The sequence below is a fragment of the Leiobunum rupestre genome, chromosome 9 (genome assembly GCF_980474605.1).
Source record: "Leiobunum rupestre chromosome 9, qqLeiRupe1.1.hap1, whole genome shotgun sequence".
NCBI classification, from domain to species: Eukaryota; Metazoa; Arthropoda; class Arachnida; order Opiliones; family Sclerosomatidae; genus Leiobunum; species Leiobunum rupestre.
Genome location: NC_143392.1, coordinates 25,869,457 through 25,886,173, shown reverse-complemented (window position 1 = coordinate 25,886,173; position 16,717 = coordinate 25,869,457). Strand labels below are relative to the sequence as shown.

The following is a 16,717-nucleotide window of genomic DNA, read 5'->3' as shown; positions in this document are numbered from 1 at the left end:
TTAGGGTAGCGAGGCGCGAGAGTTTTTCTCTTGAGTCTTCCCGCTTTAAGACACGCCCATTTCTACGAGCTTCATCACGGCCGTAAATATCTTCCTTAGACATTCCAAGTGTATACCTATATAGTTTCCTGCCTGTGTAAATAAGACGTGCCTAAACTTATGTTAAATGGAAAGAAAATCGTTTGAAATTTAGAGTTGGGCTACATAACGTGTTTTATTAAGCCTGGGGTTTGATTGAGTTACCTGACAGAAGGGAAGGCGCCATCTGAAATTCGACCCCATTTTACAAACGATTTTTTGCACTATTAAATGTGAAATTTGGTGATTAACCATAAATATTTATTTACCATATTTCTGTTTCCCCAATAGGTTCCAATGTTGGGTAAAATTCAAGAATAGCCCCCGCACTGCCCTTTTTTATTATTTTTTTTTTTCGAAAGAGGGCAACTTGTGGATTATTGGTGCAAACATGTTTTGGCGGAAACTTAAATTTAATTTTTTTGTGGAAACTAAAATTTAAAGACTCGTCATCTAAGTATTGGTGCTTGACGGCGCCGCGCACTCACTCACCTGTAAATGGTTATTTGATTCAGTGCCTACGTTATTCACAAAGTAGACCTGATCACTTGATAAAATAAGCTTCATGCGCGCGGCGTAGATGGTGTTACTGTCGTTTTAGCCAAGAATCTAATCGGAGGGCTGCCAGCTTTAACCCATGGACACGTTTAACCATTGCTTTAAATGTATTTTTTTTTGTCGCTGATGCTGGCCCAATAAGCGTCCACGCTTGTTTATAATTATTCCAGTTCAATAAATTCTATTCTATTTTCTAATTTGTTATCCGATTTCTATGGTCCGAATTTTATGAGGTAACTGGAATTTTGTTTTGGCAGTTTTTCGTTATAACCAATTAGTGATTGTAGTAAGTTATATCAGTTGAAATTAGTTCAAGCGAACTTCACTGCTTCAGCTTTGGTTAATTTAAGTACTTAACACATTTTATTAATTAAAGTGCTATTATAACTTTTTAAGTGATATGATAATTAAACACAAGTTAAAAGTGTTAACTCTGTAATGTTTAAAAAATAAGTCGTCTAGTCTTGAAAAAATAAAATTAAAAGTTTTAGAAAAATTATAGAATTTTATTATATTATTTATCAATTAAAGGGGTAATAAATGCGTTTAAATTTAGTTTCCCGAATGACTCGTGAGTGAAATTGCCATAGATATAAGAAATGTATATAAAGGTCTAGATAAATTTAAGCCTGACATAAAATACGGAATTGACACCTAGCAGACACCGAGGAAGGCACGTGACCCAGAGCGCGAGCTCTAAGCATTTTCGTACTAAGTGCTTGACCTTTCCGCAGGCCGTAGTCTTTAGACACCATCTGTTGGTGACTTTTAGTATAGTTTTTAAGCCGGAGACAATGGCCCTCGCGACCATAGCACGAGCTTTCTTACTGATAGATAGCGCCTTATAAGGATTGCCTGCAGAAGTTACGGGTTTCTGCTAGCTGTCACCTCCGTATTCACTCCCTTTGAAATATTTTATCTAGACCTTTATATAAATTTCCTATATCTATGGAAATTGCGGAGAGAACGGCTTTTAAAAACGGGGAAAATCAATTTTTTAGTTACCCAAAAGGGGGAAAATTAAGTTACCCGAGTGGAAACATAACTTATGTTGTTATAAAATATAATTAATTTTGTGATTTTTAAAAAAATTGTTTCACTTTGTACTTTTACGTATGAAATCATGCAAATTACCAAAAAGGTCAGGGATATTGACAAAAAACGGTCAGGGATAATCTGGATAAGTCAGGGATTTGAAATCCGAAAATTTCGTAAGTACCCTGTACTTAATTTAAATAAAAAATAATTATATAACAATAAGGAAAGGGTAAAGAAGTTGCTACTAGTTTTGGTAAGATTAATTAGCGGGGGCTATTCTAGACGTCACCCTAATGTTGTCTAGTGTCCACTCCCGGCTATGGCTTTTTAAATTTTTGGTGTTACCAAGGTGTTATTTAAAATAAAATTGTACTGGCCATAGATATAAGAAATGTATATAAAGGTCTAGATAAATTTCGGGGCGTCTAAGCCTAACATAAAATACGGAATTTACACCTAGCAGACATCGAGGAAGGCACGTGACCATGAGCGCGAGCTCTCTTAGCATTTTAGTACTAAGCGCTTGACCTTTCCGCAGGCCGTAGTCTTTAGACACCATCTGTTGGTGACTTTTAGTATCATTTTTAAGCAGGAGACAATGGCTCTCGCGATGATAGCACGAGCTTTCTTACCGATAGATAGCGCCTTATAAGGATAGCCTGCAGAAATTACGTGTTTCTGCTAGCTGTCACCTCCGTCTTCACTCCCTTTGAAATGTTTTATCTAGACCTTTATATACGTTTCCTATATCTATGGTACTGGCCCTCTGCAAGTAGCCTTTAGTAGGAACTACTATTATTAATCCAAGCATGATATATTTCCAGGACCTGTAAAGTGAGGGTAATATTCTTGCTATTTATTTTTCTGAGGTGCAGAACCGCAAAATAAGTGAAATAATCAGCAGCAATATATAAATTTAATTTTATTTATTAAAACTTTAAAAATTGTTAACAAAAAACCTTGTATGAACATGTTATTTATTTCGTTTTGCTTTACAACGCGTTAAAGCTGAAATATGCTGCAATTCAAATCTAACAAAGTTAAAGTAGAAAAAAGCTAGGTAGCGGAGAAAAAAATTATGATAAGCCCATATATTTAAATTACATAGTTTATCAGTTCAATTTGCATATCTTTTTTTATCAGCTTCTATTTCCTCTTGTCTTTTAAGAATCGCAGCATTATAAGCTTGTATTTTCCGAATTTTGGCATCCAGCTGAATTTCCTTAACATTGCTTAAACCTAATAAAATATTCCCAGCAAAATATGAAAATTCCTTTTTCATTTCGGAGAATTAACAGCGAGGTTCTCCTCACAGTACCGAGCAAAATATTTAACTTTTTAAAGGAAATGTATAAACTATAACAAAAGGATTATAGTTACGATAAAAATTACATCGCTAATAATTAAAAAATAAAAAAATCTAAAAGGCAATTAAAAGGTTTTAGATTAAGAAATGGGGGTACTGTCATACGAAGTGACTGGGATATTTGAACATACAATACAGTGCTTTTACCAGTCTCGAGTATACAATTTTCAGTAACCTGCCAAAATGTAACAGTAGAAAACGTAAGGCACATGTAAATAGATCAAAATACTCTCCGTAAGAAGATCAAACTAGTTGCAAAACCCTATAATTATATCTTACAATTATTTACATTCTCAGAATCTATAGATAAAAATTTAAGCGATACCTTATTCGTTAAACAAATACAAACTGATTTATAATTTAAATTTAAGCGACACCAATGAAATTTTAATTTAAGCTCAGTTTGTATAAATCATGCACTGCGATAAGCTTACCATTTAAGTTACAACATCAAAATATTTCAATATTTTCCGTAAGCTAAATTATTCCCAATAAACATGCAATTTGTACTTATTAATTTCATCTTAAATATCATTATATTATCGATGGATTTTTGGCAATGAGAAAACGACACCCTTCATTGATATCATATAAAAACCATTTTCCTATATACACGTCGTAAAAATAAATAGGTCTTAAAAATATATATCAAATATTAAAACTAAGCTATATACACTCGTATAACTCTAAAAACATTTTTACATTTTTACTTCACTCGAAAATGGTAGTGGGGAGAAGGTTATTTGTTGGAATTACCTGAATGGTGACCACTGACTCTGGGCCTTTTGTACGAAGATTTATTTCTGGAAGAAGATGAGGAACGATGCCTGCTGCTGGACGAAGATGATTCTGACGACGATCGCTCAGACTTTTTACTATCATTTTCCAGAGACCTTGATTTGTGACGACTATCTCTTCCGCTATATTTATTCATATTAACGACAGTTCGAGAAATATTTCTGGATTCTCTTTCATCGCTGTTACGGGACGGTTTAGAGTATGGTCCCAAACGCTTGTGAACGGAGCTTTTCTTGTCTTCACGATCTTTTTTATCTGATATTAATGAGTTACATAATAAAAACTTGAGGGTGCATTCTTTTAGATTGTATTAAAATTATTTGCTGTTTAACATTTCAAGGGGTTTCAAAAGAGAGTATTTTAAATTACTAAGTGTCATTTGACTTACAGAAACATAAGATTAACATACAATAAATGAAATATCACGGTGCAAATGATATCACAATAGCTTAAAATAACTCTTTAGCACTGATTCTACGTCAAACGTTCAAATGCAAATTGAAAATTCTAATTTTCCGACAGCCTATCTCAAATTTCAGTTTTCACTTACATGTTTGGTGAAAATTTTTAAAACAAACATTAGATGGGTAAAAAATTAATTTAGAACTGAAATGCTAGTTACAATTTAGGAATTCTGTTTTACATTTATTTGGATTTGGTATGGGTTTAATTAAACAATTATATGTATAGTTAAATTCTAAGTAAATCCAAATGATAGTAATGATTTAAATTTGAAATTAACTATTTTATGAAATACTTAAAATTCAAAACAACAACAACATCTTGTGTGCGTACAGAAAAGACTCAAAAGACGACTAAAATTTAAAATGAAAATGTAAGCTTTCATATTACCTGTTAGCACCGTAACTTGGGTATTATCCTTCAGAAGCCTAAATTTAATTCCGCTTCCAGCACTGATGGAAACAGTCCCATCAAACCTTTTTTCTCTCTTCTTCCTTTCATCCGGGTCATCTTCTCTTTTCCTCAATGGTTTCACTACGCTTAACACCGATTTGACAACTGGACTCTTTCGTAGTTTTTCTTCTTTGGAGGATTTATCTTTTTTCGTCGATTTCTCTCCTCTTTTAGCTTTAAGTAACAATCGAAGGTCAATTGGTGGTTTTTCTGCCTTTGAGGACACATCCCGACGCGATTTCTTGGGAATATCCAAAGTTGGTACATCATTTTTAACGAGGTCCGAAGATGACAGGTCCTGTTGGGGTTTGTTTTCACTGGCGTTGAACAATATTTTAGCCCTCATTTTTTTTACCTCAGTAGCTTCGACACCGTTTTGCTGCGAATTAGTCCTTTCAGAATCCATTTCGTCATATTCGGGATGTTCCAACTCAATACTAACGCAACTACCAAGATCAGAGTCACTGTCACTAGCCAGATCATCTTGATTGACAATATCCGTATCACCAACGTCCGAAACTCTATCACTAGCTGCGCTTGCACTCGAGTTACTTCCAATATTGTTATTATTGATGGAATCGCGTGAACCTTCATCTTGCTGGCAAACTGACTCAGTTTCTGTTTCGACTTCTTCTTGAGCAACGTTGTTCGGCATAGTTTCATCATCTTCAATTAAGTCAACGGGGATATCCGCCGTGGCCAGTTCATCATCCAATAAGGCTATGTCCAATTCTTGAGAATTGTTCAGGTCTAATTCATCTTCCGACAATAAAGAAGCGCAAGCGTCAATTGAATCCTTTGATTCAGTGTAGCGATGGTTTTTGCCCACATTCTCACTACTACTATCTGAATCGGATTGCTCATAATCACTTTCACTATCACTGTTTGAACGGATACGGCTGAATTTCTTTGGCCCTGTTTATAATTTAAAAGTAAATTAAGCTTAGGAAAAGATCATCACCTTTGCTTCTTTCCAAAAGTATAAACCAAGTGCTCGGAGAAAATAACTTCTTACCTTTAGGACTTTTTTGGTCCGAATTACTACTGTTTGGCTTATTAATGGGACACCATTTATCCTGAGGAAGCATAAGATTAGGAACACTATTTTCAGAGATGGGTCGTTTCTCTTCAATTGGAACAGTATTAATGACTATTAAGTTTGAGGCTTGCCTCCATTTTGGCTAAAAAGATGCAAAACAAATAAGGTGTCTACGCCCTACTCTAAAATCCGAAAACCATTTTTATACTCACTTTGTTGTAACCAATATTAGATCTATTAGAACCAAAACTGTTAGAGTGTAGAGTTTCCCGATAAGAGAGAGGCCTTTTGTACATGGATTTGCTTGAATTTCTTGATACATTAGAAGTGACAGGCGATTTATTATGCTAAATGAATCATTAAACATCAAAGAGAGCCCTATTTGTCCTACACTTCAATAACTAACTCACCTTCTGAATAGGTTTTAGTGACATTAATGCAGCTTGACGTAGAGCTGCCAGTTCTTCATCTTCATCATTTTCTGACTCAGAATGGTGAGCATGGGCACCAAGCTAAGAAGAAATGTAGTTCGTGGTCATTTTTCAAACTTATTTAAAATAAATTATTTTACAAATTGCTTAACCAAGGGTTAGATAAAAACGAGGCTTAAGAACATGGCATTTAACAATAATTTCCTTTAAAAAATTAACAAACCTTATGCTCATTTTCTAGGCCCGATGCCATTACGAAAAGAAAAAATTATAATTATTCCTAACTTTTAAACTTTACACTAAGTTAAATTTAATATTCCATAAAATAAAAATGGAACATGGACAAGCATCGATTTAGGCTACTGAATTTTTTTTTGCAAAAACCAACTAGAAAATGGACTCAACCTTGAAGAACGCAACGGTTTATGATAGAGACTCTGCTGCCATCTAGGTGATTATGCACGTTTAATGAACTTTTATCGACTTCTCTCCCCCAGAAGATATCGCCATCTATGTTTACAAAAGTTGCCGGGAAATTTGAAGATGTTATTATCAAAACTGAACTAAAATTAACTAAGATAAATGTAAAGTCCTTTTTTAAAGACTAAAATGTATCTTTCAAATTTTCAAAAGAATTTCGGTAAATTTATAAAAAAAAGACAATGGCGAACGTAATGGCTAAAACAAATGAAAATAAAGAGATTAAGAGAATCGATTCGTTTAAACGTAATTAGCCCTGAACATCCTACGTACACAAACAATTCTAACGAAACAGCGAGGGTAAAATACCCAGTGGAAAAGAATGAACTCAAGACGCAACGAAATTCAATTAAGAAAAACGAGCGATTCCGGAATAGAAGACTACAGTGACTCTATCGTTGCTAATGGCAACCGTTTAAGAAAACAAACCACTACAAAATCTAACCAGAGATTGTTTTTCAAGGATAGAGACACAAGAACAAAATAAAGGCATGATGTTTTTGTGAAAATTTAATAACGTTTGATGACGATGGAATATATCTACCATTGAATTATGCGGCTAACCGCGCCTGGGGTGGGTGGGGGGAATTTACAGGTTTTGCCGTTCCCCCTTCTTCGGTGTCCCCCCCCCCGGGTCCGTCGAAGTTTCCTGTTGCTGGTACGATTTCAACTGCGTTCTCCAGCGCACAGTCACTCAGGTGAATCGCTCCCGCCGTAGCCGTAACGTATTTCGGCTGTCGCGGACAGCCTTAGGTTAGGGTGGGGACCAAAACTTCGGAATTTTGGCGGTTACCGAAACTTTCTAATCGTAACTTTGAACAAACTTTGACCAATGAAGTGTCTCGAGTGTCCGAAGAGTTTCGCTTGAACAGACCAAACAAATAAACGATGGAAAGCAAGTTCTTCGCTTGGATTTGTGTACTTCTTAGCTACGTGGCTTCAGGTAGGGATACATTTAGAATCTACTAATGTTGCTGTATCATACAGGGCCATGATTTTAGTGCGTTGGTAGGGGTGGAGGGGTGTTGTTAAAAAAAAACATGGCGTCTAGTTTAGGCAACGCCTTACTTCATAAGGATTCTACGTTAATTCTGAGCTATATTCTTGTAGTTAAAATAAATGTAATATTAATTCAAATTAATTAATAATTAATCTAATTGTTGTTAGGGTTTCCGAGCCATAGACACGTTGATTTAACTAAGTATCCACATTTTTCAAATGTCGAAATTTAAAGAAATGGGTTTCCTAAAAAGTCAAAAATTTAATTTCGCCAGATGACCGGGGAAGAAGTTTTCAAAGTCTTTTCCTTGAAGATATCGCTTATTAGCTTTAATTACTTAAAAAATCGATTAAATTTCTGAAAATAGATGGAAAATTTATCATTTCTTCTTTTAGTAACTTCTTAAATATTTGAAAATTAAATGAATTTACTTAGTAAAATGTAAAGCTTCTTTAGTAAAAAATAATTAATTTAGTTCTTCAATCAGGAGTCATGTCTCCTGGTTCAATTTAGACTGCAAGCTTTTAATCCGGAAAATATCAGATAAACTACAAATATTTAGTAAGAATTATAAATTTGTGAGCGTTGAATACCTCTAAATATCTGGGCAACTACAAATATTTATTAAGAATCAAATAAACTGCAAATATTTAGTAAGAATCAGATAAACTACAAATATTTAGTAAGAATCATATAAACTACAAATATTTAGTAAGAATCAGTAAAACTACAAATATTTAGTAAGAATCAGATAAACTACAAATATTTAGTAAGAATCGGATAAATTTGTGAACATAGGATACTTTGAAATATCTGCGGAACTACAAATATTGATAAAAATCAGTTCAATTTCTGAAGCTTGTAATTCGGGAATTATCAGATAAACTACAAATAATTAGTAAGAATCAAATAAATTTGTGAGTGTTGATCACCTGGAAATATCAGATAAACTAAAAATATTCAGCAAAAATCAGATCGAGGGGTAAATCACTCTCGGATGACCTGTACACCGAGTTCGCGTACTTAGTACTGTTAAAGATACGGATTTTAAAGAGTTCACGAACTCTTATTAGCACAGTCAGAGGTACGACAGTGTACACCGAGTTCGCGGAGTGACCAACCCCTCGAATCAGATAAATGTTTGATGGTTGAACTTCAAATTTTTGTAAAACCCATGGAAACTTAAAAACCTGGAAATATCAGGGAAACTACAAATATTTAGTAAAAACAAGATAATTTTGTGATGTTTTAAGACCGGGAAATATCAGATAAACTAGATATATTTAAAAAGAATCAGATAAATTGGTGAGCGTTGAATACCTGGAAATATCATGTAAACTAAAAATGAAAATCAGATCAATTTCTGGAGCTTTTAATGCGGGAAATATCAGATAAACTAGAAATATTTAAAGAGAATCAGATCAATTTGTGAGCGTTGAATACCTGGAAATATCATGTAAACTAAAAATGAAAATCAGATCAATTTCTGGAGCTTTTAATGCGGGAAATATCAGATAAACTAGAAATATTTAAAAAGAATCAGGTCAATTTGTGAGTGTTGAATACCTAGAAATATCAAGTAAACTACAAATAAAAATCAGATCAATTTCTGGAGCTTTTAATGCGGGAAATATCAGATAAACATAAACTGGGATTTTTAAATAAGAATCCGATAAATTTGTTAGAGTTGAACTATCATGGAAACTACAAATATTGATAAAAATCAGATCAATTTCCGGAGCTTTTAATGCGGGAAATAGCAGATAAACTGGAAATATTTAGTTAAACTCATCGATATTTGTGAAGATTGAAAACCCGGCTGTAATATTCGGTATAAAATGACTGACCCCCAGAAATCTGTCCAAAGTTCGAAGGTAAAACCTTGGCTCTATTCGCATCTAAAAATAGTGGATCGCTTCTGACGGTTTTCAGGAAAACGAATGTTTGGAGTGACGCCCATTCTGAGTTCGCTGGAAATCCTCCTTATTTGATTTTCCCCATTTCCCCCTTTTAACGTCCACGAGATCTGCTTTATGGAGGACAATCACTTCGCCGAAGGAAGGATTTCACCTACACCGAGGATCATTTTTCTACGTTTTCTATTGCCAGCTTTACCGGCACAAATTTTAATCTTCTTTTTATTGGCGTCTCAACCAGAAAAACGCGAATCTCCAGGAGAGAACGAAGCCGGAAATTGACATCCCTGGCACGCGTTTTATGAGCGGATTCTTAGAGCTCTTCTTTCGTATTAGAAATAATATTCCTAAGAGCCCACTTTTGTTGGAGAACTTTCTCAGATTCCCGGAATAGTTTCTGAGCCAAAAACCCGACAAGGATACTACAGTCATTATATCAAATAAAATGTGATTGAATCAATTTAGCGCCAGTTATTGGACTAATTAACAATCGTTAGGATATCCTGGAAAACCTGTATGTCACGGATATCTATAATGGAGGGGGGATAAGTAATTTCCAGGGTTCATACAGAGCTGGAAATATCATGGAATTAGGTGGTCGACAGGAAAATAGGGGAATTTATTTTTGTAAAAATCATGAAAATCGGGGTTGAGAAACTTTGCCATACAGAGTAGAAATTGACATCAATAAGCTCTTATTACGAAAACTACTTAAGGTAGAAATTTAAAACCGCAGAACACGTTGGCCTACCACCAGGATATTTGCGCGGCGGGAAGAAAACTTTAAGGGAAAACTGGCAGAAGAAATCCTAGGCCTTTAAGTAAATACACCGACGGACATTTCATCATTTTCTGAAAATATTTTCACACTTCAAGGAAATTTATTTTTTTTACCACTAGGCGCTAGAACAGGGTTGCCACGGTACCTGGAATTCCTGGAAAAGTCAGGGAATTTGAATATAGGTATGAATATCAGAGAATTTTGAAAATTAGCCTAAAAATCAGGTAAATGTCAGGGAATTTAATTTCGGTTGCAAATAGGAAACTTTTACTAAAATATAGTTTAAAAATTACAAATTCGTGACACAAAATAAGCCAGGGAAAACCTCCTGAGATGGAAAAGTCAGGGAATTTGATTTGTGAACAAAAAAAAATTACAACCCTGTAGAACAATTTTGTCATTTTCGAATTTGTAGAGCATCCGATATATCGGTGCATCCCGACTCAATCTTGAAATGAATAACACTGTACCTTTTCACGAAAAGATTGGTTAAGTTATCAAGGACCCGGATAGTTACACTAGGTAAGTGTTTGCGACATCTTAAGACGATAGGCTCTCTTAAAACATTAGGCTACCTAGCACCTGGAAAAATCAGGGAAATAATCATTGGAAAATCAGGGAAATAATTATGGGAAAACCTGGAAAAACCAGGGAAATAATCACGGGAAAACTTGAAAATATCAGGGAAATAATCATGGTAAAAACTGGAACTATCAGGGAAATAGTCATGGAAAAACTGGAACTATCAGGAAAATAATCATGGGAAAACCTGAAAATGTACAATGAAAATTACATCGTGGGGTGGCGGAGTGGTTAGCACTTTCACCTCGCAGCAAGAGGAGCCGGGTTCGATCCCAGATTGTGGCACTGGGTGAAAACTCGGAACAAATCCTTCTGCGTTGAGTTTGCAAGTTCTCTCCCCACTGGTTTAAGGGTTTTTCCCCCGAGATCTTCGGTTTCCCCTTCCATAAAAACTTGTTGAGGTTAACGGTAATAGTTAGTGTAGGGAGCTGTTGGCTCGCGTAGCTTGCAGGGCGTGCCACCACCCTCCTACGCATTGTAACCCGGCCACCTGAATTAAAAGGCTTTAAAAGTCGCTCGATGACTTAGGACTATTATTATTATTATTATAATTGAATTATATTTTTCTTATTAGGCTGAACCTTCCTCTAGTGCTTGAAATAATTTTGACAACTCTAATATTAATAGTTAACTAAAGGGTAGTTTGGGCGCTTGCCCAACTTGTTTAGCTCCGGGGGTCCGAATTAAAACGTAATAACTTAATTACTTTTAAATTTAAAATTTTCAAAATTAGTTTAAGCACTAAACAAGAGGCTGTTCTACACTTAAATATTAATTTTATAAGTTAAAATACAAAATTAAAATCTTTCAGCTTGAAATAGCACGAAATTAGACAATGGCCACTGTAGTCTTCCCCCTTAAAAGTCGCTTGATGACTTAGGCCTAAGGTGGTGCCTTGGGTATTAGCCTAGCTGATTATTATTAATAATAATAATAATAATAATAATCAGCTAGGCTAATACCCAAGCGACTTTTAAAGCCATTAATTCAGGTGGCCGGGTTTCAATGCGTAGGAGGGTTGTGGCAAGCCCTTCCTGCCAACAGCTCCCTACACTCACTATTACCGTTAACCTCAACAAGTTTTTATGGAAGGGGAAACCGAAGACCTCGCGGGAAAACCCCTTAAACCAGTGGGGAGAGAACTTGCAAACTCAACGCGAAACTTCCCTTGAAGTGGCATTGCACTATCATAGGAAATTTTAATCAATTATTTAAAAAAAAATTACTTAAATCAATAAATCAGAGTTCTCAATTTTTTTGAATTTTTAAAAAAATCCCTTATTTTATTGCTTTTAATTGATTTTATTGATTTGTCTAACGTTCAATGCCTATTTTTCTCGAGAAATTGATTAATAATTTGTTTGGAACGGTAATGTAAACTAAAATTAAATTAAATTACTAATTAAATTTTAAAAAATCAAATTTAATTTGAATTGATAATTGCCACCCTACTTTTTTACATTTTCATAAGAACATTTTTTTAATTAACTTATTTTTAAATTTAAATCAGGCAACCCTCCTTTTTGCTTACTGTATTATTTAATTGGCCTATTAGATTATTTTTAAGCCTGCAACGGAGTATAGCAAAGTTTAATAAAGTTGAGTGGATTTCACTCTCTTTATCTATGTCTGCTCCAACCAAATGAATACCAGAGGATTATTTCGCGTTCTACCAGATAAATTAGCAATTTCGGAGGTCCTTTGACTCCTTTACGATACTCAAGGGTGGGATTATAACCAAATTTACGGTTGCCTGGCCCTTAAGGGTGTCAGAACCTTAATAGAGTTTTTTTTGTCTCCGAGATAATTCCGTAATAAAATTGGATTATTCGGAGGCGAACCGCTTATACGTACCTGTATACCTTATTCCATTATCAATTATGTTTAATTAAATTTGTATCATGGGTTTATTCATTCTACCATGAATATCAAATTGCATTTAGTAATCTGCCCTCAACGCTGTGATGGAGGGGTTTCGTTATTATAACTAAGGGTTGGCTGGCTTACACCAGACTGGTTAAAATCATGGATTAAACCAAGTGTTTAATTAACTAAAAATTATTCCAAAATGTTTGTACATTTTCTTACCGAAATTATTACATTTCTAAAACATTTACAAGATGACCACATTTCCTATATTTTCCATACATTCCTATAAATTCCTCAGGTTTTCTCATGTATTATATATAACCCGAAAACATTCCGTCGTCGTGTACCCTTCTTCATCATATTTCACTTTATTTTAGCTACTGTGTTTCGATAAGAATCCTTATTTTTGCTTATGGTTTTTCCTATATTTTCCTTTAATTCGCTTGAAAATTACCTATTTTTTCTATACAATTTTCGAGGCATTTTCCTGGTCACCCTGCATTTATACAAAATCAAAAATTAAACTAAAACTGAAACTTCGTTCTGGTCATTTATTTCTACGTTGAGACTATTTTTATCGTCAACCTTCTCAACATAGTAATTATCCCTAAGAATAAATAAATAAATTATTGGTTTCTATGGACAAAGTTTATTAGGCTGGGTCGGCACTTTTTTTTATTTTTTTAATAAAAATCAAATCAATAAATTTTTTATTTAAATCAGATTTTTTTAATTTATTGATTTTTATTCAATTAATGACTCTTTTCCTGTATAATTAAGGGTTAGTTTACTTTTATCAGTTAGATTTATTCGTCTAAGGTTATTTAATCTTTAATTAAATGAGAACGAAGTAAAATATTATTTAAAATTAATTATTATTTAATATTTTAGTTTGCTCAGATTTTTATGTATTTAAATTTTTTAGAAACCTATATTTTTGCTATTTTTTATTCCTCAATTGGAATACATTGTGTGATTTAAATGTGATTTTTTAAAAAAAATCACTTGCTTTAAATTATGATTGAAATAAAATTAATTAATTAGCAAATTTAGCTATTTTAATTGCCAACTTCCAAGGGTTATGGCCAAATTTCAATGCTCAGCTTTTCGATTTAACGAAAATAGGTAAAATTTGAAACTGCAAATATTTATTATGATTACACGTGATTGGCTTAAGTGATTACGTAAAACTCAAACGGTCATAATTATTGCTATTATTAAACTCCAGGGAAAAGTCATGGAATGTGAATATTGGTCTAAACGCCAGGGAAAAGTCATGGAATATGAATATTGGTCTAAACGCTAGGGAAAAGTCGTAGAATGTGAATATTGGTCGTGCCAGGGAAAAGTCATGGAATGTTAATATTGGTCTAAACGCCAGGGAAAAGTCATGGAATATGAATATTGGTCTAAACGCTAGGGAAAAGTCGTAGAATGTGAATATTGGTCGTGCCAGGGAAAAGTCATGGAATGTTAATATTGGTCTAAACGCCAGGGAAAAGTCATGGAATATGAATATTGGTCTAAACGCTAGGGAAAAGTCGTAGAATGTGAATATTGGTCGTGCCAGGGAAAAGTCATGGAATGTTAATATTGGTCTAAACGCCAGGGAAAAGTCATGGAATATGAATATTGGTCTAAACGCTAGGGAAAAGTCGTAGAATGTGAATATTGGTCGTGTCAGGGAAAAGTCATGGAATGTTAATATTGGTCTAAACGCCAGGGAAAAGTCATGGAATATGAATATTGGTCTAAACGCTAGGGAAAAGTCGTAGAATGTGAATATTGGTCGTGCCAGGGAAAAGTCATGGAATGTTAATATTGGTCTAAACGCCAGGGAAAAGTCATGGAATATGAATATTGGTCTAAACGCTAGGGAAAAGTCGTAGAATGTGAATATTGGTCGTGCCAGGGAAAAGTCATGTAATGTTAATATTGGTCTAAACTCCAGGGAAAAGTCATGGAATATGAATATTGGTCTAAACGCTAGGGAAAAGTCGTAGAATGTGAATATTGGTCGTGCCAGGGAAAAGTCATGGAATGTTAATATTGGTCTAAACGCCAGGGAAAAGTCATGGAATATGAATATTGGTCTAAACGCTAGGGAAAAGTCGTAGAATGTGAATATTGGTCGTGCCAGGGAAAAGTCATGGAATGTTAATATTGGTCTAAACGCCAGGGAAAAGTCATGGAATATGAATATTGGTCTAAACGCTAGGGAAAAGTCGTAGAATGTGAATATTGGTCGTGCCAGGGAAAAGTCATGGAATGTTAATATTGGTCTAAACGCCAGGGAAAAGTCATGGAATATGAATATTGGTCTAAACGCTAGGGAAAAGTCGTAGAATGTGAATATTGGTCGTGCCAGGGAAAAGTCATGGAATGTTAATATTGGTCTAAACGCCAGGGAAAAGTCATGGAATATGAATATTGGTCTAAACGCTAGGGAAAAGTCGTAGAATGTGAATATTGGTCGTGTCAGGGAAAAGTCATGGAATGTTAATATTGGTCTAAACGCCAGGGAAAAGTCATGGAATATGAATATTGGTCTAAACGCTAGGGAAAAGTCGTAGAATGTGAATATTGGTCGTGCCAGGGAAAAGTCATGGAATGTTAATATTGGTCTAAACGCCAGGGAAAAGTCATGGAATATGAATATTGGTCTAAACGCTAGGGAAAAGTCGTAGAATGTGAATATTGGTCGTGCCAGGGAAAAGTCATGTAATGTTAATATTGGTCTAAACTCCAGGGAAAAGTCATGGAATATGAATATTGGTCTAAACGCTAGGGAAAAGTCGTAGAATGTGAATATTGGTCGTGCCAGGGAAAAGTCATGGAATGTTAATATTGGTCTAAACGCCAGGGAAAAGTCATGGAATATGAATATTGGTCTAAACGCTAGGGAAAAGTCGTAGAATGTGAATATTGGTCGTGCCAGGGAAAAGTCATGGAATGTTAATATTGGTCTAAACGCCAGGGAAAAGTCATGGAATATGAATATTGGTCTAAACGCTAGGGAAAAGTCGTAGAATGTGAATATTGGTCGTGTCAGGGAAAAGTCATGGAATGTTAATATTGGTCTAAACGCCAGGGAAAAGTCATGGAATATGAATATTGGTCTAAACGCTAGGGAAAAGTCGTAGAATGTGAATATTGGTCGTTCCAGGGAAAAGTCATGGAATGTTAATATTGGTCTAAACGCCAGGGAAAAGTCATGGAATATGAATATTGGTCTAAACGCTAGGGAAAAGTCGTAGAATGTGAAAATGTGAATATTGGTCGTGCCAGGGAAAAGTCATGGAATGTTAATATTGGTCTAAACGCCAGGGAAAAGTCATGGAATATGAATATTGGTCTAAACGCTAGGGAAAAGTCGTAGAATGTGAATATTGGTCGTGCCAGGGAAAAGTCATGGAATGTTAATATTGGTCTAAACGCCAGGGAAAAGTCATGGAATATGAATATTGGTCTAAACGCTAGGGAAAAGTCGTAGAATGTGAATATTGGTCGTGCCAGGGAAAAGTCATGGAATGTTAATATTGGTCTAAACGCCAGGGAAAAGTCATGGAATATGAATATTAGTCTAAACGCTAGGGAAAAGTCGTAGAATGTGAATATTGGTCGTGCCAGGGAAAAGTCATGGAATGTTAATATTGGTCTAAACGCCAGGGAAAAGTCATGGAATATGAATATTGGTCTAAACGCTAGGGAAAAGTCGTAGAATGTGAATATTGGTCGTGCCAGGGAAAAGTCATGGAATGTTAATATTGGTCTAAACGCCAGGGAAAAGTCATGGAATATGAATATTGGTCTAAACGCTAGGGAAAAGTCGTAGAATGTGAATATTGGTCGTGCCAGGGAAAAGT

General features: G+C 34.8%; 2 protein-coding genes across 4 annotated transcripts in view; one reads left to right on the top strand and one right to left on the bottom strand.

Annotated features, from left to right (window-relative positions):
* Window positions 1-2,634: 2,634 nt before the first annotated feature.
* LOC149927004 (uncharacterized) lies at window positions 2,635-6,621 on the bottom strand. 2 transcript variants are annotated; one of them, XM_090158944.1, is made up of 7 exons: window positions 6,447-6,621; window positions 6,203-6,304; window positions 6,005-6,139; window positions 5,769-5,934; window positions 4,691-5,668; window positions 3,797-4,093; window positions 2,635-2,913 (listed from the first exon to the last, which is right to left on the bottom strand). In XM_090158944.1, exons 1-7 carry the CDS (start codon window positions 6,474-6,476, stop codon window positions 2,792-2,794), a joined length of 1,830 nt encoding a protein of 609 aa, XP_090015070.1. In that variant the 5' UTR covers window positions 6,477-6,621; the 3' UTR covers window positions 2,635-2,791. The 2 variants fall into 2 exon arrangements, with proteins under 2 accessions (XP_090015070.1, XP_090015072.1); XM_090158946.1 differs by having other exon boundaries at window positions 2,635-3,215; window positions 6,447-6,620.
* Window positions 6,622-7,389: 768 nt separating this feature from the next.
* The window catches only part of LOC149927003 (UPAR/Ly6 domain-containing protein bou-like), a 42,906-nt gene continuing 33,578 nt past the window's right edge, over window positions 7,390-16,717 (top strand). For both annotated transcript variants that reach the window (XM_090158515.1, XM_090158514.1), the window contains exon 1: window positions 7,390-7,646. In XM_090158515.1, the coding sequence (XP_090014641.1) occupies window positions 7,592-7,646 (55 nt within the window). In that variant the 5' untranslated portion in view covers window positions 7,390-7,591. The remainder of the gene's footprint in view (window positions 7,647-16,717) is intronic.